Raw genomic sequence first — 25,004 nt, 5'->3', positions numbered from 1 at the left:
GACGTCGACACTAAGGAGCACTGTGCCGGATAATTATGCCAGTGCCAAGGTGGCATTTTTCACCCGTTTAAGCTGCATATCCCGAAAAATTCAAATATGCCATATGATAGACCATTGCAAAAAGAGTTAACAACCACCTTTGTTATCATTGTATCTCACCTGTAAGGTGAAATATTTACCTTTCCAAAAAAATTCCTTCAGGAAAATAATTTTTCCCATACGAAAAACAATATTCCTATAGGTAATTTAAAATTTCCAATCGGAAAACAAAAATTTCTTGTAGGAATTTCAATTCCGATAGGATTTGATAAAATCCGATAGGAAAACTTAATATCCTATAGGAAAACTACATGTCTTAATCAAATTCCTACAGAAAATAACATTATCCTATAGGAAATATAATTCGTATCAGACTTTTAAAAATGCTATAGGATTGTCAATATTTCCTCTAGGAGAATTAATACTCCTATGGGAATTATCATTTCCGATTGGACATTAATTTTTAAAGGTAAATATCTCACCTGTCAGGTGAAACACACTTAAAACAAAAGTGGTTATTTACTCTCTAGACAATGGTGTATTATTTGGTATATATGGATTTTTCCGGAACTTTATCTTAAGCGGGTACAAAAATGCCACCTTGGCACTGGCACAATTATCCGGCACAGTGTTTAAGGTTTAACTATCGCATCAGATAAAGCCGTGGATTGGTTAAAAAGAACAATCAAACAACCAGCAGTAAATTACCATTTATTCTAATTAGTAGCTGACGAACGATTACTAGTGTAGTCAATGGAGTCTGGTAGTTCTAGATTTTAAGAGATGTCATTAAATCTCCATAGCCACGACGTCATTGGCTTTTTTACTACAACGTTAACGTTCCAAGGTTGTCAACGCCCGAGAAATATTAAAAGGGGCGATATGGCTGAAAGCTGTCAATATTAGAGCCTTTGTTACGTATCCAAACTCGACTACTATTAAAGCATTGTACATTTACAACACAGCACAATTATAGAAGTATGATATTACCTGCTTGTGCGAAACTGATAGTTTTCTTATGACGTAAAAGGCGTATTGTTTTTCCTCCTTATTCTTGATGACGATATTTCCGTGACGTCTTGCTTTCATTTTCCCAGGCCAGTATTGAAAACATTTCACCTGATTGTAATTTCATGCATGCAAGTTAAGTCTTTCATAAAATGCAGATTTCGGCAAAAATAATTACTATTCAATTGATTATACTTCTACAAACGTTAAATATCACAAAAACACGAAATACTTCTACCAAATTTAATTGTTTATCTCAAATTTACCAACCTTTACTCCTTCTTTTAAGTTGGTCAACATTACAATTTGTGTAACATTTTCTTGCCAGATCATTGTCCAAAAATCATTCAGTGTGTTCTGTTTAGGACCTTTATAACAAGGCATGTAAAGGATGTTTTCAGTATTTAAAAAAAAATACTTACATGACCACGTGGTTAAACTTGAAATTCAAATTAAATTTTAGGTCGTAATAAAGTTTACCTTGTGATGCAATATACGCTCTCTCTTCTTCCAATCCCTTTAAAAAATATTTGATGAGATAAGACCAAATAAATGAATGCTAATAAATCACAAACTACATATAATCAAGGATTTACTTATGGTTGGAAAATATAATAATGGAATCAAAATACTTGTAAACAAATGGTTTAATGTCAATTTTGTTTTTAAAGATCATTTTACGAGAATGTAATTATTTACGACTTTGTCGTAAGTTCTTCTGTAAATTGCAGCAAAGATTTGCAATGCTTGATTATACAAGTATGATAAAGTTTACTGAGTGATACTCACACTAATGTAGTTTGCATTGATGTAGTCACCAGATGGTTTATCTAGTTCTGTCAGAATGACCCTGGAGTGATCATCTGTAATAAAAGACCACTTCAGTGGGTAAGTGCAGGGAGGACTCGACAAATCTCGGTAAGAATTAATCATTAGGCTACATTCTTCAAGAGGGCTGGATGGCCGAAGCCATTGTTAGATTGTTTTTACCTTCTTTAGACGAAAATTAAAAAAAAAATAGTAAGATGTTCAAAATTTAATGCTAAAATTCTTGTTTTCTTTACTTAATGATATTTTTTGTTTCTGTCAATTGATTTTATAGTTAAAGAAAATCCAATACATGTATCTGATAGATAAATGAAACTTCAGAACAAGATTCTGCCAGCACTAAAAAACTCCACATTGACCAGAAGGCAAAGAGTTAAACTGTTTTGTTATACTTTCATGTTAAATACTGAAATCTGATTGGTTAAGACGCAGTTAATAATATTTACTATTACCCTCAGCGTTAGCAACGCACTTGGCAACGGGTAACATTAAAAAATGTTACATGCGCGAACATTATGCGCGTACGGTTCGCTGTAGAATTCACATTATTCCTATATAAAAGCAGTAAAATTTTCTTAAAATTTTTAAAAAAGACATTCAGTATAACAAAATAAATAGTGCCTGTTTGGGAGGATAACAGTTGAAATTGACACCCCTCGAAAACCATTGTCAACCTCCGCTTCGCGTCGGTTGACAATGGTTTTCTCGGGGTGTCAATTTCAACTGTTACCCTCCCAAACAGGCACTATTTATATAATAGCAGCTTCTTTTTAAATAATTTTAGAAATTATTACTGCAAAGAACTTTTGGACAAGAAAATATTTGTAATTCTTTTATCACCTTCAAGGGAACGTAGTTTTGAATCTGTTTTTACCTAGATTTTCCTGGCGTTTTCCATCTTCGCAGGGATGTTGTTCTCCATATGGCAACATCTAAGAAATTAAAACAGAAAATAGGAAAAACAAAACAAAACAATTTCAACTTATTTATGAGACGGACCAATTGACAGAAAGATCGCTTACAGCGTATTCTCTTTTGAATCCGTTATCTTCATCTTCTCTCCTTTCATTTATTGCACTTTCGATATCACTGATCGGGATATCACATATGGTCTTATTGTTATTTGAATTCAAAACAGGTTTGTCATCGGTTTCCTTATTTTCATAGATGTTTGTTAATCCAGTATTCTCACTTCCGTTGCGCACTGAAACAAACAAAATACAGAGGTGAATTCCGGGCCTACTTGTAGTTGGTTAAAGAAAAGGTCAATAGTTGACATCGTTTTTTTGTATAAGCCCAAAGGTGCTTGAGGACAAAACCCAGCCCCCCCCTTAACCCCCAATTTAACCCCCCGGGGTAGTTGACTTTTTTGATAGAAATTACTTTTAAGTCATGTACACAACATGTTCAATTTTAAATGTCTACAAATTAACGGAAAATAAATGATTGCTGTAAAGGAACTGCTATCAAAAAAGCATCAACTAGCCCGGGGGTCCAAATCGGGGGAAGGGGGCCCTGTCCTCCAGCACCTGTGTACGAGCCGTGTTACATTGTTTTATCCAATCTTATTGATTCTCTGCAATATGTACAACAGGTTTTTTCTTCGTCGAAAAAAAAACAAAACAAGGAAGCTTAGGAACTCAAATATAGAATACATAAAGTAGATAGCCAAAAAAAATTAAGTGTGATACGCTTATATAGAATATCGACAAATCAGAACGTACCTATGCTGATGCCTGAATATGAACTTGACTAAATAATTAGAGAGTTACACTTCCAAAGAGAAAAGAAGTTTCATATTTTGCAATCTCAAAGGTACCACATGCACGCCGCTTTTCATACATTCAATTAATGATAAGTAAGGTCAGTTTGTGTATACACTACATCTTAACAGTCGAAACTGATTCATTATAACAAAATGAAGATATTGCATCAAAATACACGAAGCATACATAGGAACTTTTGTTTTTCAATTAGAATAGTTAAGTTTCACATCGTGACTTCACAATGATCAGACGCTTAAACTTCTAAATATTTTAAAGTATAGTTATGTTGCAATCTAAACGTCATTACGATATCACAACGGAGATCTTAATGACTTTATGACTTTTATCTGAATAATTGTATTGTTATTGTCCTTTACAAAAGTTTGGATTATTGAGAATCAAAAACAACAACGTTTGATTCCCAATAATCTCATTTTTTGTAAAGGACATTATTCTAAGCATTATTCTAAGCTTCTATTACTTACAATGTGCATTCTCTTCCCTCTCCTGAATACGTTTCTCTGATCCTTGCATTTCATCCTTTGGTTTTGTTGTTCTCGTTCTTCAAAATAACAGTAATTATATAACGAAGTATGTAACACAATATTGTTCTGCCAATAATTTAACATCAAACATTTTGCTAATATACAACTGCAAAATAGGCTAAAACACGTACAATGTTACAGTAATAACGAGCTACATATATGTTACCTCTTAAACACAATGATAAAGACAACAACTAGGATGGCCAGGACTACTGCCGCTACCACACCAGCAATAACGGCAGTGTTGTCATCTGGATCGTTTGGCGGCGTGTCAATCTGTGTAATAAAGAGTGATGAAATAGGCTGTATAATTATTGAAACGACACAAATGAATAAGACAATTATAATGAATAAAATCATACAGTCAGAAAAATCTCCTCAATCATATTGATTAAATAGCACAGTACGGTTTTGATTCCAAAAGCGTAACCGTGGAAAAGAAAAAAAATAAGAATATGACTTCTAATTCATGTCACTGATTAAGCATATAACGTCAGGTCTAGAATCTGTAGAATTACTATTACTGATTCAAGCGTGTCTTATTTTACCCAAGGTCTCATGTTGAAAACTGGAATTTGATATCACATTGTTTCTCAATTGATATAAATGAAATTATTTATGCTCGTAGAAATGCAGAGGTTCAGAGAGAAAACATACATAACATAACATAATGAAAATAAAGCATCCATTCATGTCGAAAAAAAATCATATAAATTATACATGTACATATCTTCTAATTTACCTGTTCACATGTTCCGGCTATGACGTCACAGGTTCTATTATTAGCACAAACTGCCTGGCATGTTTCGTTACAGTTGTAACCATATGATCCCCATTTACAACCTGAAATAACCGGCACATATAAAAGATATAATTAAAATGTGATTGTTTAAATCCGGTTTGTATAATTTACCTTTTAGAAGGGCATTTAAGAAGTCGTGTAAAACAGTAGATTGATTACTAGAGCTCTTTTTACAATCAGTGTGTTGAAAATCATTTCAAATTGTTTTAATCTTATTTGATTTACTTTGTGTACAATTTGTTCCTTTATTATCATACATCAAAACGTATCACCCTTAGAAATAATACATAAACAAAAAAAACTTAGTGACCGTGCATACATATTCGCCTTTATAAATTATATGACTGCCGTCACGAGAAAAGGGCCCTTAAGGTCAAAATTTCACAAATTCACTTTTTTGTCAATTCTGATTAGTCAACTCTTTCTGAATACAAATATACAAAGATATCCAAGATCATGTGTGTTTTAAGCATTTTATGACAATTTTAGTAAGAGATGTTTAACACGACTTTGACGTAGCTCGTCGAAAACGTCACGACGTTACGAACGTCAAAATTTTTTTGCAATAATTTTATTCTTCAATTCTTCCTTTCATCGTCTTTAATCGTTTGAAGTAGAATTAATTAATATTTTTTCTACAAATCTAGATTTCTTACAATTTTTCAAAAAGAGATTAAAACATATATATGCGCATTTTGAATATCCAGATATACTTAAGGAATGAATGTAATATTTTTTAGTTTTATACGATATAAAATGGTTTGGGACAGTTAACGCTTTATAAACCGCGAAGCGGTTTATAAAAAAGCGTAAACTGCCCCAAACCATTTTATATCGTATAAAACTAAAAAATATTACATTCATTGCTGATAATTTAAATATTTTTGCTATTAATTGTAGATAATTTAATTCTGGTTGTAACGCGTTTTCTGATTGGCTAAAAAAATTATTTTATATTGTATAAAGAATGTTGCCTACGTCATAGTAAGACTAACGTCAAAAATGTATTAATCCGCCTGACGTTACGTTTGAATTTTGTACAATTTGATATCAATTTGATGGTCAAATGACCGTTTTTATCTACAATTAATAGCAAAAATAATTAAATTATAAGCAATGAATGTAATATTTTTTAGTTTTATACGATATAAAATGGTTAGGGGCAGTTTACGCTTTTTTATAAACCGCGAAAAATATTACATTCATTCCTTAAATAAAAACGGTCATTTGACCATCAAATTGATATCAAATTGTACAAAATTCAAACGTAACCAAACCAACAAAATACAAAAGATATCCCACGTGCTGAATCTACACTTCTTTTCAATCGCTTTGTTAGTTCATGCATACCGTTGTATTTTTGTGATGCGATTTTTATAAACCATAATCGTTGAAATAATTAATAATAAATAAGCATTATTCACTCTTGTTTTCAAAATGCAAGATTGCAAGTGAATTTCAATAAGACATCTGCAGTAATTATGTCCATTCTTTTGCACTAATTGGTAGTACAGTGCCGATAGACGTAGCTTATACTCAGTGAGAAGTAACATGTTGACTAAATTTAATTTTCTTATTATCGATGTTTCACGATGAATGAATATATAAATCTCTCTCTCTCTCTCTCTCTCTCTCTCTCTCTCTCTCTCTCTCTCTCTCTCTCTCTCTCTCTCTCTCTCTCTCAAAATGACAAATGACAAATTAAATGAAAGACGTTTGTAGAGTGCATAAAGTTGCATACGAGATTCCGAAGTTTTAAGAAATATTGCGATTCTCGGATTTTGTTTTTGTCCCTGTACATGTACATTGAAACAAACACGACTAAACATTGACTTCAGTATAATCGAAAATTGTTTTTTGTATAAAAAAGAAAATACGAGAAACCATCATCTATGAAGGTGAATTGTACGGCCATGCATGTTATTAATTGTAAATGTCGCACTTGTAGTGTTTATATGTATCGATAAACATGAATTGATTTATAAAACGGCAATTTCATTGACTTGATATCAAACGTATAGTAGCATGCGCGGATCTAGAGGGGGGGTCGGGGGGGTCCCGACCCCCCCCCCCCCTGGAAAATGAAAATTTATTAAATTTACATTGTAAAATTATCGCGAAAATATGCCTCGGACCCCCCCTGGCAAACACAATTATCCTTCGGACCCCCCCCCCCCCCCGGAAAAATTTTCTGGATCCGCGCATGAGTAGTATAATGATTGCGTTTACAAACCTGTTTAATTTAAGGAATTTTAAAACATGTACGTAACTGATCTGAGATGAATACAATCATATAAAATGCTATAAATCCATGAAAATGTGGTGAGTTTTCAGGCACGCTATGACTGATTTTTTTATGTATATATAAGTTAGCTCAAAAAGTACACACAACATGTGGATTTCGGTTATTAAATTGCACAAGAAAACAAAATATGTTGCGCTCAAATAATAAACAAGTTTTTAATTCGTACAGGTACACATGTATATACTTTTATGTTGTTTCATTAAAGGCACTTTACATGAGAATAAGAATCAGATTTTTCCATGAAATCAAATGCGATATATCAGAGTAGATTTTTACGCTGTCAAAATATTTCTCAAACTCTTGTAATTATTTATAGCTTTTTAATTCGTTTAATAATTTCAAAATTTGATCGCAAATTCTTAAATTGTAATAGAATATGCGGGAATTTATTTTGTATGTTGACAGTAGCACTATAATTGAGACGGGTCTTTGATTTCTACATGTAACAATGATTTATAAAAAAAAAAAGTGATTTCCCAATTAAAGCTAAATTTCATCACACACCAGAATGTAAAATGTGGTGTTTAAGTTTCATAGCGAATGCAAAAGCAGGAATTTTATAACGTTTCAGCATCATCTTGTGTGCAACATTACGCGTTCGAAATGTGTAGATATTGACGTTACATGTGTTTATTTCATTTATCAAATGTTTATTTTTTTAAATCAACATGTTATATTTGACTGAAAAAATATTAATCGCGGTATTAAAACAAGGCCAGACTCTAGTTATTCAGAAAACACAACACAGACGCAGAAAAAAATAGAAACAAAAAATTAAAAAACTGCGTTTACAATGCTGCAACTTTGACGTCGTTTTCTGAGCATTGTGACGTCAAAAGATAAGGACCCTTTTCTCATGACGGCAGTCATATATGTACAGAAGAGGCCTTTAGGCCTTATCGGTCACCTGATTAACTGCACTGTGGCTTTTGCAATGTTTATCCATGTGCAGTATAATTACAGGGCTTATAAAACCATTTACAATATTCCAGGATTGTTCGATTCAATAAACTTTTTACATCCAAAAAAAAACAAAAACAAAACTGTAGCATAACTTACAGTGACCGAGTGACTCATGTGACCCAAAAAGTGCCATTTCCTTTGGAATAAAATTACCCGTTTGAATTGATTTACCTTGTGTACAGTTGGTCCCTTCATATCCTGCATCACATCCATTAAGACAGGAGCCGTTGACATGGTGGCAGGCTTCCTTCTGTACACAGTTACCACAGGATTCGGTACAGTTTTGACCAAATTCACCCGCCTTACACTCTGTAGAGATTATAATCAAATGATTGTTGCGAAGTGTACAATACATTAAATGTCGTTTCCCCCTTTTTGTGTTTTTAAAAAAGAAAGATACTGTCTACTATTCATGTTGCTTTTTAGCAGGGCTCTGCTGAAAGCAGAGTTCTGGCTATAGGCAGGCAAATCGCCAATGCTACAATAAATAGCACAATTTCAAAAGTAAACAAAAAACCAAACAGCGTCAAAGTAAAAGCTTCCGCTGTACGAAAAAGTAACACAAAGAGCCACGTTTTGTCAAAAGTGTTGGCATTTTGTTTCTTTTTTTTAATTTCGGGAGAATTGTCTATCTTTTTTATTTTTCTATTAGTAACGTTTTTTGAAAACAAGACTATGCATTTTGGACACATACAATGCGCATGAATTTCCATGAACTTCTTTGCCGCGCGTTGAAGAAATGAGGATTGAATATATAACGCTTGCTGCAAAATTCAAGGCAGCAACTGTTGAACTTTTTTTTGCTAGACAGACATATTTCTGTTTATAGCCGCTTACAAAATTTGATCGCTCTCTGACGCCTTGCCGACATTAAAAGCATGAGAGAGAGAGAGAGAGAGAGAGAGAGAGAGAGAGAGAGATTTTCAGTCTTTACTACACAATATGCATAATTAAAGACACGCCAAAAGAGCCCAGCTTTCAGTACTTCAGTACTTTGATTTTAATCATTCATTTATAATATTAAACCTCACCTAGCTTTGAATGAAAATTCCATACATAATTCTACACAATAAGTTAATCATGATAAAATTTCAATGATACAAATTTATTGCACACCTGAAAAAAGAAAAAAAATCTATTCAATATTTGAACTCATTGTCTTTTTATTGAAACACATGATTGTTTTACGGTTGTGAGAACACGATTTGGAACGTCATCCCGATCGTTTCCAAAATGCAAGAAAAAGTGGTTACTTGTATCCCATTTGAGGTCAATCCTGGTCGATATACCCTCCCTCACATGGTTGTTTAAAAAAGCCAAGCAATGTATATAGTAAACTCTTGGTCTAATGTCTTCATTTATGAGAACTATTTTGAGACTTATCTAAATTACTGATCTCATGCACAAATTTGCAAAACAGAAATAATACATAAACAAAAAAAAAACTTAGTGACCGTGCATACATAGTCAATTTAAAAATTACATATGTACAGAAGAGGCCTTTAGGCCTTATTAGTCACCTGATTAACTGCAGCGTGGCTTTTGCAATGTATATCCATGTGCATTATAATTACAGGGCTTATGAAACCATTTACAATATTCCAGGATTGTTCGATTCAATAAACTTTTTACATCCAAAAACAAAACTGTAGCATAACTTACAGTGACCGAGTGACTCATGTGACCCAAAAAGTGCCAGTCTCTTTGGAATAAAATTACCCGTTTGAATTGATTTACCTTGTGTACAGTTGGTTCCTTCATATCCTGCATCACATCCATTAAGACAGGAGCCGTTGACATGGTGGCAGGCTTCATTCTGTACACAGTTCCCACAGGACTCGGTACAGTTTTGACCAAATTCACCCGCCTTACACTCTGTAGAGATTATAATCAAATGATTGTTGCGAAGTGTACAATACATTAAATGACGTTTTCCATCTTTTTGTATTTTCAAAAAAGAAAGATACTGTCTAATGTGCATGTTGCTTTTTTAATCATTCATTTATAATATTGCACCTCACCAAGCTTTGAATGAAAATGCCATACATAATTCTACACAATAAGTTAATCATGATAAAATTTCAATGATACAAGTTTAATACACATCTGAAAAAAGAAAATAAATCTATCCAATATTTGAACTCCTTGTCTTTTTATTGAAACACATGATTGTTTTACTGTTGTGAGAACACGAATTGGAACGCCATCCCGATCGTTTCCAATATGCAAGAAAAAGTGGTTACTTGTATCACATTTGAGGTCAATCCTGGTCGATATACCCTCCATCACATGGTTGTTTAAAAAAGCCAAGCAATGTATTTAGTAAACTCTTGGTCTAATGTCTTCATTTATGAGAACTATTTTGAGACTTATCTAAATTACTGATCTCATGCACAAATTCGCAAAACAGAACAGAAAAAAACCTTACTGATTTTACATTGGAGGTCTCTCCATCCTGGCTGACACCCTCCCCTACACTCTCCCGTGACCCTGTCACATTTCCCAGGAACTCCACAGTTCATACTACAATTCTCACGACAATTGTACCCAAACAATCCGACAGGACACTCTGCAAAATGAAAAGATAGAAGTGTACTAAGTACAAAAGGATCATATACAGTATACATGATTTATTACGCCCCATGTTATTTTCCCCCTTTTGAACTTGTAAACGGTAGCATAACTTACAGTGACCGAGTGACTCATGTGACCCAAAAAGTGCCATTTTCTTTGGAATAAAATTACCCGTTTGAATTGATTTACCTTGTGTACAGTTGGTTCCTTCATATCCTGCATCACAGCCATTAAGACAGGAGCCGTTGACATGGTGGCAGGCTTCCTTCTGTACACAGTTCCCACAGGACTCGGTACAGTTTTGACCAAATTCACCCGCCTTACACTCTGTAGAGATTATAATCAAATGATTGTTGCGAAGTGTACAATACATTAAATGTCGTTTTCCCCCTTTTTGTATTTTCAAAAAAGAAAGATACTGTCTAATGTGCATGTTGCTTTTTTTAATCATTCATTTTTAATATTGCATCTCACCAAGCTTTGAATAAAAATGCCATACATAATTCTACACAATAAGTTAATCATGATAAAATTTCAATGATACAAGTTTAATACACATCTGAAAAAAGAAAATAAATCCATCCAATATTTGAACTCATTGTCTTTTTATTGAAACACGTGCTAGTTTTACGGTTGTGAGAACACGAATTGGAACGCCATCCCGATCGTTTCCAATATGCAAGAAAAAGTGGTTACTTGTATCACATTTGAGGTCAATCCTGGTCGATATACCCTCCATCACATGGTTGTTTAAAAAACCCAAGCAATGTATTTAGTAAACTCTTGGTCTAATGTCTTCATTTATGAGAACTATTTTGAGACTTATATCTAAATTACTGATCTCATGCACAAATTTGCAAAACAGAACAGAAAAAGACCTTACTAATTTTACATTGGAGGTCTCTCCATCCTGGCTGACACCCTCCCCTACACTCTCCCGTTGTCACATTAAAATTCATCATTGTATATTTAGTTTCGTATTTTAACTTAACTACATATCCCGTGGTGAGCCCCTTAGTATTTTAGTCTTACGTATTTGTAAATACCCATATTGAACTTCAGTTCACTGGGCCTTAAACCCGCCAGTCCGTGCAGTATCAGTTTGGACGCGGCAGTCCAGAGGGAAGGACGTTCTTATACTTCTCTCGTGCATACCATCCAGTAACTATGTATTTGTTAATATAAATAGCTGTGTGCTAACTCTGGGGTGAACCTGGTACTGGCTTTTTCTGAGGTGAGGTTTATTAATTGTCAATTTTATCGTCATTTTGTTCATTACTGTTCTAAAACACCCAGTCATGGTATTCCAATCGTTTTTATGCTTTTTTGTTACGTTTGAATTTAAATGTCTATGTTTAGATACACGTGTTTGAATCTATTATAAGTGGGTATATCCCTCTAACTATTTTTAGAATCGGTAGGACAACAAAGAAGTGCCTTTAAGCAAAATAGTCCCTATACTTGCAGAGTGTATATACATTTATTGGGACATTTTAAATCAGAATGGTTGACACATGTCAGAAAAGAGGATTTGCAATTTTTAAAACAAGTGTCAAAATTGAATTATCATTTGAAGAAAAGAATTGAAATTGTTTGATGTACACCCTTTCCTAAACTGAGAAATTCCCTACTTTTACTTTCATTTTCAGAGTTTTTCAATACAGACGCATTTTGCCGGAAAACGAATCTGACTTCAAACCACGAAATTTTAACAGGAAAGAGACAATTTGATGAGCTTTCATTCAAGAGGTCCCTCGTTCCTGAACGAAAATTAGGGCCGGAGCTATGAACCATAACGTTAACATTACCGCCTATGGAAAATGCATTAGTGGACTATACCAAAGTATGGCGGACTATTATGGTCATATTCCTTTTGTAGTCATGAGTAGTATTATGAAACACTGCATTTAAGTAATTATGAGTTAGTATTTTGTGAGTGTAAAAGCTAACATGCTTTATAGTAAGTCTTCTTTAAGACTGTGTATCAGTATTTTGTGTGTAATAAGCGTCTAAGCTAAGTGTGTCATTCATGACCGTATAGCCTGTAAGTAAAGTATGGTGCGTATTGGTGTAAAAGCCACAGTATCTTTTGTCGTGTACTTAATGTGTTTGTGTACTATGTTGGCGCAGGTCCCTTGTTCCATCTGTTGTGTAAACCACTTTCATCGATGGTGGCCGAGTATTGGTGACGTCGTGTGTAGACCAAGTGGCCAGTAGAGAACATTGTCTATTGGAGGACCTCACCAGTCCATTCTTGTCAAGACCAAGTGGCAATAGACAACAGTGGAGGACCTTACCAGTTCCCATACAAGGACAATTACTTTCAATATGTATCAATTCAAACTATATTTAATATGTAAAAACAATGTAAAAATATTGTCTTATTCTTTGTCTTACAGTAAATATAAATTGTAATTAATTCCGCTCAAAAATCTGTGACACCCGTGACCCTGTCACATTTCCCCGGAACTCCACAGTTCATACTACAATTCTCACGACAATTGTACCCAAACAATCCGACAGGACACTCTGCAAAATGAAAAGACAGAAGTGTACTAAGTACAACAGGATCGTATACAGTATACATGATTTTTTACGCCCCATTTTATTTTCGCTCTTTTCAACTTGTAAACGGTAGCATAACTTACAGTGACTGAGTGACTCATGTGACCCAAAAAGTGCCATTTTCTTTGGAATAAAATTACCCGTTTGAATTGATTTACCTTGTGTACAGTTAGTTCCTTCATATCCTGCATCACATCCATTAAGACAGGAGCCGTTGACATGGTGGCAGGCTTCCTTCTGTACACAGTTCCCACAGGACTCGGTACAGTTTTGACCAAATTCACCCGCCTTACACTCTGTAGAGATTATAATCAAATGTGTACATTACATTAAATGTCGTTTCCCCCTTTTTGTGTTTTTAAAAAAGAAAGATACTGTCTAATGTGCATGTTGCTTTTTTTAATCATTCATTTATAATATTAAACCTCACCTAGCTTTGAATGAAAATTCCATACATAATTCTACACAATAAGTTAATCATGATCAAATCTCAATGATACAAATTTATTGCACACCTGAAAAAAAGAAAATAAATCTATCCAATATTTGAAATCATTGTCTTTTTATTGAAACACATGATTGTTTTACGGTTGTGAGAACACGATTTGGAACGTCATCCCGATCGTTTCCAAAATGCAAGAAAAAGTGGTTACTTGTATCCCATTTGAGGTCAATCCAGGTCGATGTACCCTCCCTCACATGGTTGTTTAAAAAAGCCAAGCAATGTATTTAGTAAACTCTTGGTCTAATGTCTTCATTTATGAGAACTATTTTGAGACTTATCTAAATTACTGATCTCATGCACAAATTCGCAAAACAGAACAGAAAAAAACCTTACTGATTTTACATTGGAGGTCTCTCCATCCTGGCTGACACCCTCCCCTACACTCTCCCGTGACCCTGTCACATTTCCCCGGAACTCCACAGTTCATACTACAATTCTCACGACAATTGTACCCAAATAATCCGACAGGACACTCTGCAAAATGAAAAGACAGAAGTGTACTAAGTACAACAGGATCGTATACTGTATGCATGATTATTTACGCCCCATGTTATTTTCGCCCTTTTCCACTTGTAAACGGTTTCGCCCCGTCTTGAATTTGCCCAAACAATGTAGTGATTAAAGAGTGGTAATTTGAGACATTAAAATTACCCAATTGAAACAACGAGGGCGAAAAGGGACCAAAATTAAACTGGGCGAATATTTCCCTCTATATAGTACTCGATATTATTAAACTATGATTTCACTGGAAATTATCTTGCCTTTTATCTTCATTTATAAGAACTATTTTGAGACTTATCTAAATTACTGATCTCATGCACAAATTCGCAAAACAGAAATAATACAAAAACAAAAAAAAACTTAGTGACCGTGCATACATAGTCGCCTTTATAAATTATATACGTACAGAAGAGGCCTTTAGGCCTTATCGGTCACCTGATTAACTGCAGTGTGACTTTTGCAATGTATATCCATGTGCATTATAATTACAGGGCTTATGAAACCATTTACAATATTCCAGGATTGTTCGATTCAATAAACTTTTTGCATCCAAAAAAAAAAAAAAAACTGTAGCATAACTTACAGTGACCGAGTGACTCATGTGACCCAAAAAGTGCCATTCTCTTTGGAATAAAATTACCCGTTTGAATTGATTTACCTTGTGTACAGTTAGTTCCTTCATATCCTGCATCACATCCATTAAGACAGGAGCCGTTGACATGGTGGCAGGCTTCATTCTGTACACAGTTCCCACAGGACTCGGTACAGTTTTGACCAAATTCACCCGCCTTACACTCTGTAGAGATTATAATCAAATGATTGTTGCGAAGTGTACAATACATTAAATGTCGTTTTCCCCCTTTTTGTATTTTCAAAAAAGAAAGATACTGTCTAAAGTGCATGTTGCTTTTTTAATCATTCATTTATAATATTGCACCTCACCAAGCTTTGAATGAAAATACCATACATAATTCTACACAATAAGTTAATCATGATACAATTTCAATGATACAAGTTTAATACACATCTGAAAAAAGAAAATAAATCCATCCAATATTTGAACTCATTGTCTTTTTATTGAAACACATGCTAGTTTTACGGTTGTGAGAACACAAATTGGAACGCCATCCCGATCGTTTCCAATATGCAAGAAAAAGTGGTTACTTGTATCCCATTTGAGGTCAATCCTGGTCGATATACCCTCCATCACATGGTTGTTTAAAAAACCCAAGCAATGTATTAAGTAAACTCTTGGTGTAATGTCTTCATTTATGAGAACTATTTTGAGACTTATCTAAATTACTGATCTCATGCACAAATTCGCAAAACAGAACAGAGAAAAACCTTACTGATTTTACATTGGAGGTCTCTCCATCCTGGCTGACACCCTCCCCTACACTCTCCCGTGACCCTGTCACATTTCCCCGGAACTCCACAGTTCATACTACAATTCTCACGACAATTGTACCCAAACAATCCGACAGGACACTCTGCAAAATGAAAAGACAGAAGTGTACTAAGTACAACAGGATCGAATACAGTATACATGATTTTTTACGCCCCATTTTATTTTCGCCCTTTTCAACTTGTAAAAGGTAGCATAACTTACAGTGACCGAGTGACTCATGTGACCCAAAAAGTGCCATTCTCTTTGGAATAAAATTACCCGTTTGAATTGATTTACCTTGTGTACAGTTAGTTCCTTCATATCCTGCATCACATCCATTAAGACAGGAGCCGTTGACATGGTGGCAGGCTTCATTCTGTACACAGTTCCCACAGGACTCGGTACAGTTTTGACCAAATTCACCCGCCTTACACTCTGTAGAGATTATAATCAAATGATTGTTGCGAAGTGTACAATACATTAAATGTCGTTTTCCATCTTTTTGTATTTTCAAAAAAGAAAGATACTGTCTAATGTGCATGTTGCTTTTTTAATCATTCATTTTTAATATTGCACCTCACCAAGCTTTGAATGAAAATACCATACATAATTCTACACAATAAGTTAATCATGATACAATTTCAATGATACAAATTTTATTGCACACCTGAAAAAAGAAAAAAAATCTATTCAATATTTGAACTCATTGTCTTTTTATTGAATCACATGCTTGTTTTACGGTTGTGAGAACACGAATTGGAACGTCATCCCGATCGTTTCCAAAATGCAAGAAAAAGTGGTTACTTGTATCCCATTTGAGGTCAATCCTGGTCGATGTACCCTCCATCACATTGTTGTTTAAAAAAGCCAAGCAATGTATTTAGTAAACTCTTGGTGTAATGTCTTCATTTATGAGAACTATTTTGAGACTTATCTAAATTACTGATCTCATGCACAAATCAGAACAGAAAAAAACCTTACTGATTTTACATTGGAGGTCTCTCCATCCTGGCTGACACCCTCCCCTACACTCTCCCGTGACCCTGTCACATTTCCCCGGAACTCCACAGTTACTACAATTCTCACGACAATTGTACCCAAACAATCCGACAGGACACTCTGCAAAATGAAAAGACAGAAGTGTACTAAGTACAACAGGATCGTATACTGTATGCATGATTATTTACGCCCCGTGTTATTTTCGCCCTTTTCCACTTGTAAACGGTTTCACCCCGTCTTGAATTTGCCCAAACAATGTTGTGATTAAAGAGTGGTAATTTGAGACATTAAAATTACCCAATTGAAACAACGAGGGCGAAAAGGGACCAAAATTAAACTGGGCGAATATTTCCCTCTATATAGTACTCGATATTATTAAACTATGATTTCACTGGAAATTATCTTGCCTTTTATCTTCATTTATAAGAACTATTTTGAGACTTATCTAAGTTACTGATCTCATGCACAAATTCGCAAAACAGAAATAATACAAAAACAAAAAAAAACTTAGTGACCGTGCATACATAGTCGCCTTTATAAATTATATACGTACAGAAGAGGCCTTTAGGCCTTATCGGTCACCTGATTAACTGCAGTGTGACTTTTGCAATGTATATCCATGTGCATTATAATTACAGGGCTTATGAATTTTCAAACCATTTACAATATTCCAGGATTGTTCGATTCAATAAACTTTTTGCATCCAAAAAAACCCACAAAACTGTAGCATTACTTACAGTGACCGAATGACTCATGTGACCCAAAAAGTGCCATTCTCTTTGGAATAAAATTACCCGTTTGAATTGATTTACCTTGTGTACAGTTAGTTCCTTCATATCCTGCATCACAGCCATTAAGACAGGAGCCGTTGACATGGTGGCAGGCTTCATTCTGTACACAGTTCCCACAGGACTCGGTACAGTTTTGACCAAATTCACCCGCCTTACACTCTGTAGAGATTATAATCAAATGATTGTTGCGAAGTGTACAATACATTAAATGTCGTTTCCCCCTTTTTGTGTTTTTAAAAAAGAAAGATACTGTCTAATGAGCATGTTGCTTTTTTTAATCATTCATTTATAATATTGCACCTCACCAAGCTTTGAATGAAAATTCCATACATAATTCTACACAATAAGTTAATCATGATCAAATTTCAAGGATACAAATTTATTGCACACCTGAAAAAAGAAAATAAATCTATCCAATATTTGATCTCATTGTCTTTTTATTGAAACACATGATTGTTTTACGGTTGTGAGAACACGAATTGGAACGTCATCCCGATCGTTTCCAAAATGCAAGAAAAAGTGGTTACTTGTATCCCATTTGAGGTCAATCCTGGTCGATGTACCCTCCATCACATTGTTGTTTAAGCCAAGCAATGTATTTAGTAAACTCTTGGTGTAATGTCTTAATTTATGAGAACAATTTTGAGACTTATCTAAATTACTGATCTCATGCACAAATTCGCAAATCAGAACAGAAAATAACCTTACTGATTTTACATTGGAGGTCTCTCCATCCTGGCTGACACCCTCCCCTACACTCTCCCGTAACCCTGTCACATTTCTCCGGAACTCCACAGTTTTTACTACAATTCTCACGACAATTGTACCCAAATAATCCGACAGGACACTCTGGAAGATCAAAAGAAAGAAGGGTAAGTACAACAGTATCGTATACTGTATACACGATTTACGCCCTGTATTATTTTCGCCCTTTTCCACTTGTAAACGGTTTCGCCCCGACTTGAATTTGCCCAGACAAAGTTATGATTAAAGAGAGCTAATTTGAGACATTGGAATTCGCAGAGTCTTCAATTCGCCCAATGACAACGAGGGCAAAAGGAGCCAAAATTTAACGCGGCGAATATTTCCCTGTATACTGTACCTGATACTATAAAACCATGATTTCTTTGGAAGATCAAATCATTAGGATGTTTTGAAAATTTTGATTAAAAACATATCATAAATTCCTTGAATAAAAGAATGATAAAGGCGATAAACAAATCTGGAAGTACACGTTTATCTTCAAAAAATACGATCGTCTACACATCAAAAATGGCGATTATATTTAAACAATCAATATTTCAAATATCATTACATATCTTTTTGGTTCGTGAGTGTTGGTTTTCAAGAAAACCGTTATATTTACTGTGCATTATGCATAATTTTTACCTTTATCACAATTATCACCAAACATTCCTTCGTCACATCCGTTTGGGCAACTTCCGTTCACGTGATTGCACTGCTCACCGTTCAAACATTTACCACACGTAAAATTACACTCAAAACCATATCTGTTATCAGCACATTCTACAAGATGAAACAAAATAATATATGTATCTCCATATCTTATTGAAAATAATATAAGTTTACTTTTTTTAATCATCATTTTGTTACATTATTATAAATGTTGTAGAATAATAAGACACAGAACATATTTGGTTTATTTTTGTAAAGAAAAATAGTACCCTCTCGGCAATCTTGTAAACATTGCATTTACATCAACAAACGATCTTCTATTTGTAAGCAAGAATGATTTAAAACGTAAATTTTTGGAAGATATTGCTCTGTTGTAAAAATAATTAAAATATCTTCGGTAAATAAGTATGCTGTATGTAACAGCAAAAGGTCTCAACTCTATGGAAAAGCAACTGGTGTTCAATAATGTTATTTCTTGAGTATTCTAGACCTGAATCACAAGTCGGTCCAGTGTATCCAGAGACACAGCCCAGACACGTTCCATTCACGATGTTACAGCGGCCCTCCTGACAGTTCTGTGGACACGGTAAGGAACAGTCCTCGCCGTAATATCCGGGGGTAGGACACCCTGGTCAAAAGAGAATAATACCAAATTAGCCGATATCGATTGCACATCATTCTGACCCTGGCTTTTGTTAACAACAATATCACTACTGAGATTCAGTTCCAAACAATGAACATTGACAAATAAGTTGTTGCTATTGACTGTCGGTTTTAATTTTAAGATACTTCTTCAAATATTAATCAAATATCTAGATTAATCATTATAATATACGGTATTATAATACAATAAAACTAAGTATTAAAAGCATTTTCAGCTTTGGTCGGTTTGAATATCAACGAGAGCTAAGCTAAGCAGCATTTGTAATTATCTTTTATTTGTTCAAATAAACTTGTATAATTATATAAAATATGCGTTTGTTCACTGTGACATATGTGACCTAAAAGTTGTTTATCTAAATTTGTTGTATTTAGTTCATTTTCTTACCGTAAACTTCAAGTTCACATATTTCGTTGTAAGCATACTGGTAATACCCAGCAGGATACGGAGGGCTGGTCCTGGTGTTGTAGTAGATGACGTATCTCCCGTGTGTGACACACGTTATGTTTGTAGGATTGGGGATTGTGGCTCTAGTGTAGTTGGTGTCCTTAAAACACAACACTCCGTCCTCTTTTCTGGTTGAGTTTGACACGTAAACAGAGTATCCCAGAAATCTAGCCGTGTAGCCATTATTTTCATCTGTAAAATTTTTATAAAAAAATATCTGACAAATCGAAATTAAAGATATAAAATTGAAATTTGTCATCTAGACATGTGACAGCATTTTATTGTCCCTCCACGAATATTTTATATTTTTCACTATTAAGGCTAATTATACTAATTATTTTTGCCAAAATGCAACTGCAAATTAATTGGCCCCGTTGACATATGTATGCAATTCGGTTTAATAAATTATATTTTTGGCTTTTATTAATCTCTGGTTTTATTTCGAAGCTCAATGTAGATTCGTTATTACAAACTTGTGAAATTATTAATATGACACGCAAATCCTAGACACATTTCAATATTTTGATTTAATATTATCGAGACATCGTAATGTTACAATATCTCTAATATTCTAATTCTTGAATTGAATGATAATTCAATTTTAGATGAATTTTCTTATATATTAAACTGATTTGATCTTAATCCGGGGAAAACTTTGTTGATCCGCGTCATTCATTTACGTCTTTTTTAAGGTTTTTATTTATGCATAAATTACATGCTTCCAAAATTTGAGAAAGATTCAAGCAACACAATATTTTGAAACAGTTATATCATAGACTTTTTCTAACTGTTTTGAAAAATTAGGAAACGTTACCGTCCATTTCGGATATCTACGCAATGCCTTTTGTCTCCAGATCAAGGAATAAAAAGACGACATGCGAATAGTGATACGAGGCAAAATGTACTGGAAATGACATATTAACCTAAAATTGAGAGCGAGTGAACAGGGTACCCTTAACGTGGTTCCAATATCTAATAAAAGCATTATGTCCTGTTAATAAATAAATTACATAGAAAGAAGATATACGCTCTGAAGGAAAGTTAAAACTAGTAGGTTTTTACGTCATGAGCTACATCATGAAGCTACGTTCATGACTTCTTAAAGAGACATCGACAAACTGATCGCACATTAAATAATATCCAATATACTACCCCAATCGATTACAAAAAGAGAAATTAGTTACTTTACGAAATTCTACAAGAAAGCCAAAGATATAGAAATAACGTTGCTAGCGTGCGGCGACTATCATTGCTTCGCGCTCTACAAAATATATTATGCTCAGAAATATTTATCATAATGCATTAAAATTTTCAGGTCTGAATTGAATTGGGTAGATATCTCAAAGCACAAGTTTTTGTAAATTTACGCGGATTTTTCACGATTATATCGCATTTGTGACATTACTTTTGGATCAACCCTCGTACAAAGTCTAAAAAAAATTGTCCAATTTTTTTCCCAACATTTTTTTTTAAAAAAGTAACATTTATGTGTGTAAATATGAAAACTGTACTGTGGTCAACAATTTGGTTGCTTAGGTTCTAATAAATCAAGTCAGCCATACATGCAATATGAAATAATGTGACTTTTAAACTACTTCAACGGTTTTAGTTACTTCGTTTGGATATTATTGACGATCATTCGGGTTTATTTGGAGTTCAATACACCAAGTAGTAGATTAACATAGCCTGTTTTCCTATCCTTAATAATTCCATTCAATAAAAATATGTTTAAGTTGGTATGGGACACCTCCATCTGATGACGTGCTTCCTATCGAAATAAACAATAAAATTCATTTTTATTTTATAGGTTTTCTCCCATTCACTAATATTGCTACCTACATGTAACAGTATAATATTGTTACCTAGCAGTTTAATATTATTACCTAGCAGTATGATATTGTTACCTAGCAGTATAATATTGTTACCTAGCAGTATAATATTGTTACCTAGCAGTATGATATTGTTACCTAGCAGTATAATATTGTTACCTAGCAGTATAATATTGTTACCTAGCAGTATAATATTGTTACCTAGCAGTATGATATTGTTACCTAGCAGGGAAGCACAATGTGTTTAGAGCGTCAGGTACGAATCTGTGCGTCATGAGTTCGAACCCTAGAACTTTTACCTCCCTCCCCCCCCCCCCCCCAACAATCACACAAATTAGTGTCAAATATTGTAAAATTTAAAAGTTCTAATTAGTGAATGTATTTTGATTATAATGTACTTTTATCCACATTGATATCACCAGGTGTCCCATACCACCTTATATTCTATTTATATACTCTTAAAAAACCCTTTAAACAGTTTTAAAAATTATATCATATAATTAATTTTATCTCTTACCCCAGGCGACATTATCAGTTCTGTACTGTATAAAGATGTAATGTATACTGAGTACTTCTCCTAGATCTACCCGCCATTCTGCTGTTGACTGATAATTAGCCGATATCACACACTGTCCTCCAAATGCACCTAGAGCTGATTTCAGTCCGTCCACGGCTTTTTCCGCTCCCCACGGTCTATCAGGGTAAGGAAATTGCTGCCATGCTGACTTATTCAAAGCTAGGTTCTCTGTAAAACAAATAAGAATTGAGTTTACACGCTAGGCTCGCCAGTAGCAGTATCTCATTCTTCACATCCCTAAAGGTGTGCTTGGATTGTACTTGTCTGTCTGTCTGTCTGTCTCTCTCTCTCTCTCTCCATGCCATGTTCTCTGTAAAACAAAACAAAAAAGAATTGACTTTACACACTAAGCTCGCCCGAAGCAGTTTTTGTTTTAAAATCAAGGACGTAAATATTTGTTGTCCACTGTTCAGCCACTATCAGATCATTTTATCTTTAGTTTCAGTACTGTACTTTGTTGTCCTTTAGTTAAAAACTTAATGAAAGAGACCCGTCTAATTACTCGTTCGTTAGATCGAACAAACCAAGCAAACAACAATAATGTATTCTGTACATTGCTATTTTATAAACAATCATTTCAGATATCAATATCAGAGTCATAATTAAGGTCTTCCGTTGGAAACGGAAGACCTTATTGTATTTGCTTTGTTTCTTTTCCTCTATTATTAAGGTCTTCCGTTTCCAACGGAAGACCTTATTGTTATTGCTTTGTTTCTTTTCCTCTATTATTAAGGTCTTCCGTTGGAAACGGAAGACCTTATTGTTTTTGCTTTGTTTCTTTTCCTCTATTATTAAGGTCTTCCGTTTCCAACGGAAGACCTTATTGTTATTGCTTTGTTTCTTTTCCTCTATTATTATTATTCTTTTTTTTTTCTCCCACGTTTTCTCAAAAACGCTTCAGCCGATTTTGATAAAACTTTCAGATCTTGTTTATGACAAAATTTGTAAGAAAAGTACATGGGATTTTTTTGGTCGTCACTTCCAGTCCCGAGATATTACAAATTTTATGTTTTTGCTTGTTCACAAGTTTTCTCCAAAAGTATTTAAGATAGAATTTTTAAATTTTCAGGGATGATAGAAAGTGTCCAGCCGCAGTGTACTACGCATATCCGAACGTCCGCCGTCACTTCCGGTCGTCACCGGAAGGAAATGAAAAACCTTAATTTTTAAATTTTTGGATTTGCATTTTTTTTATTATTTCATTCGATAGAGACGCCCTCAAAACTTCTAAATATGAAATTTGTTTTAAAATCGATCCACGCATTCTTGAGATTTTGGGCCCCAAACTTCTGAAGCGAAGGTCCGCGTAGCTCAGTCGTTAGAGTGTTGGACTTGTGCCCAGACGACCCGGGTTCAGTCCCTGAGTGCCGAATGTTTTTTCTCTCTTATTTGTGTTTTGATTAATGATTTCGTCTTTAAAATGATGGATTTGAATGTTTTTTCGTTTTATTTTTGTCATAATTAAAAATAATAGCGGCTTTTTTCAGTACAAATATGGAGCTCTTTTCTGTCAGCAGCTCTCTAAATTTAGACGCTCGTCGCATTGCCAGTATCAAAAACATGCCGAATGATGGTTTTTTCTTAATTTTGTTTTGTTTAACGATTTTATCTTTAAAATGATGGGTTTTAATGTTTTCCGTTTTATATTTATTATATATAGAAATAATAGCGGCTTTTTTTAATTACAAATAGATAGCTTGTTTCTGTCATCAGTTCGCTAAATTCAAACGCTCGTCGCATCGCAGACATCAAAGACGTGCCGCCAAAGTACCCCTGCAGTACGCTGGGTCGCTTTGCCGGCATCAAAGAAATGCCGCCATCTCAATGACACACACAATATTTAGCAATGCACCAACGTTTAAATAAGTATTCAACATTACCTTAAAAGGAGGACTGATTAGTATTTATTCACATATATAGATACACGCATGCATGTATATAAATGTTTTTATTCACATACGTTGCTAATATACTGATTCCCTAAACACTATAAAAAAATCTCCCTCTCTCTCTCTCTCTCTCTCTCTCTCTCTCTCTCTCTCTCTCAAAGTACAAATGTTTTAGCATTTAAATAAGAACTAGTACAGGTAACATGCATTAAATTGGATAGAGGCTAAATGTACATTGGCGTCCAAAAATTATACATGTATTTATTTCAAGTTACGGGATAATGTCTATGGATTCAAACAATTTGAAATTCATTGTTTAATGATTGTCTTCATACTGATTGGAAGTCAACGCTAAAAAGTCATTTTTATTAAAGATGGTGTACTTTTTCCTTTTTTGTGCATGTCTATATACTGATACAAATCTGTTGCCTGTCTGGGATTAAGAAAAACCTCCAAAGTTTATACACGTAACTATACAAACGAACGGGTGACTGCGACAAGGTTGGAAAACTGACCAGCAGTTTATGAGTGTTTGAGCCTAAGATAAACAGATGTTAAAAAATCAATAGTTACATCTTTCAAACAACGCTTATACATTGTTCTAACA

The 25,004-nt window shown here is 34.2% G+C and overlaps 1 protein-coding gene across 1 annotated transcript in view; it reads right to left on the bottom strand.

Moving 5' to 3' along the window:
* The window catches only part of LOC128163256 (receptor-type tyrosine-protein phosphatase epsilon-like), a 30,279-nt gene extending 5,968 nt beyond the window's left edge, over positions 1 to 24,311 (bottom strand). Inside the window, exons 1-16 of the mRNA XM_052826797.1 lie at positions 24,291 to 24,311; positions 22,449 to 22,707; positions 20,043 to 20,294; positions 19,485 to 19,622; positions 18,968 to 19,105; positions 15,751 to 15,891; positions 13,554 to 13,691; positions 4,929 to 5,029; positions 4,353 to 4,462; positions 4,127 to 4,203; positions 2,898 to 3,079; positions 2,720 to 2,807; positions 1,837 to 1,910; positions 1,528 to 1,564; positions 1,318 to 1,415; positions 1,030 to 1,158 (exon numbers count right to left, since the gene is read on the bottom strand). Coding sequence (XP_052682757.1) covers positions 1,030 to 1,158; positions 1,318 to 1,415; positions 1,528 to 1,564; positions 1,837 to 1,910; positions 2,720 to 2,807; positions 2,898 to 3,079; positions 4,127 to 4,203; positions 4,353 to 4,462; positions 4,929 to 5,029; positions 13,554 to 13,691; positions 15,751 to 15,891; positions 18,968 to 19,105; positions 19,485 to 19,622; positions 20,043 to 20,294; positions 22,449 to 22,707; positions 24,291 to 24,311 — 1,983 coding nt within the window. The remainder of the gene's footprint in view (positions 1 to 1,029; positions 1,159 to 1,317; positions 1,416 to 1,527; positions 1,565 to 1,836; positions 1,911 to 2,719; positions 2,808 to 2,897; positions 3,080 to 4,126; positions 4,204 to 4,352; positions 4,463 to 4,928; positions 5,030 to 13,553; positions 13,692 to 15,750; positions 15,892 to 18,967; positions 19,106 to 19,484; positions 19,623 to 20,042; positions 20,295 to 22,448; positions 22,708 to 24,290) is intronic.
* Between the last annotated feature and the right edge of the window lie 693 nt (positions 24,312 to 25,004).

This window comes from Crassostrea angulata, chromosome 9 (genome assembly GCF_025612915.1).
Source record: "Crassostrea angulata isolate pt1a10 chromosome 9, ASM2561291v2, whole genome shotgun sequence".
NCBI classification, from domain to species: Eukaryota; Metazoa; Mollusca; class Bivalvia; order Ostreida; family Ostreidae; genus Magallana; species Magallana angulata.
Note: the sequence above shows the minus strand (reverse complement) of the source record. Positions and strands in the feature narration are given on the sequence as shown.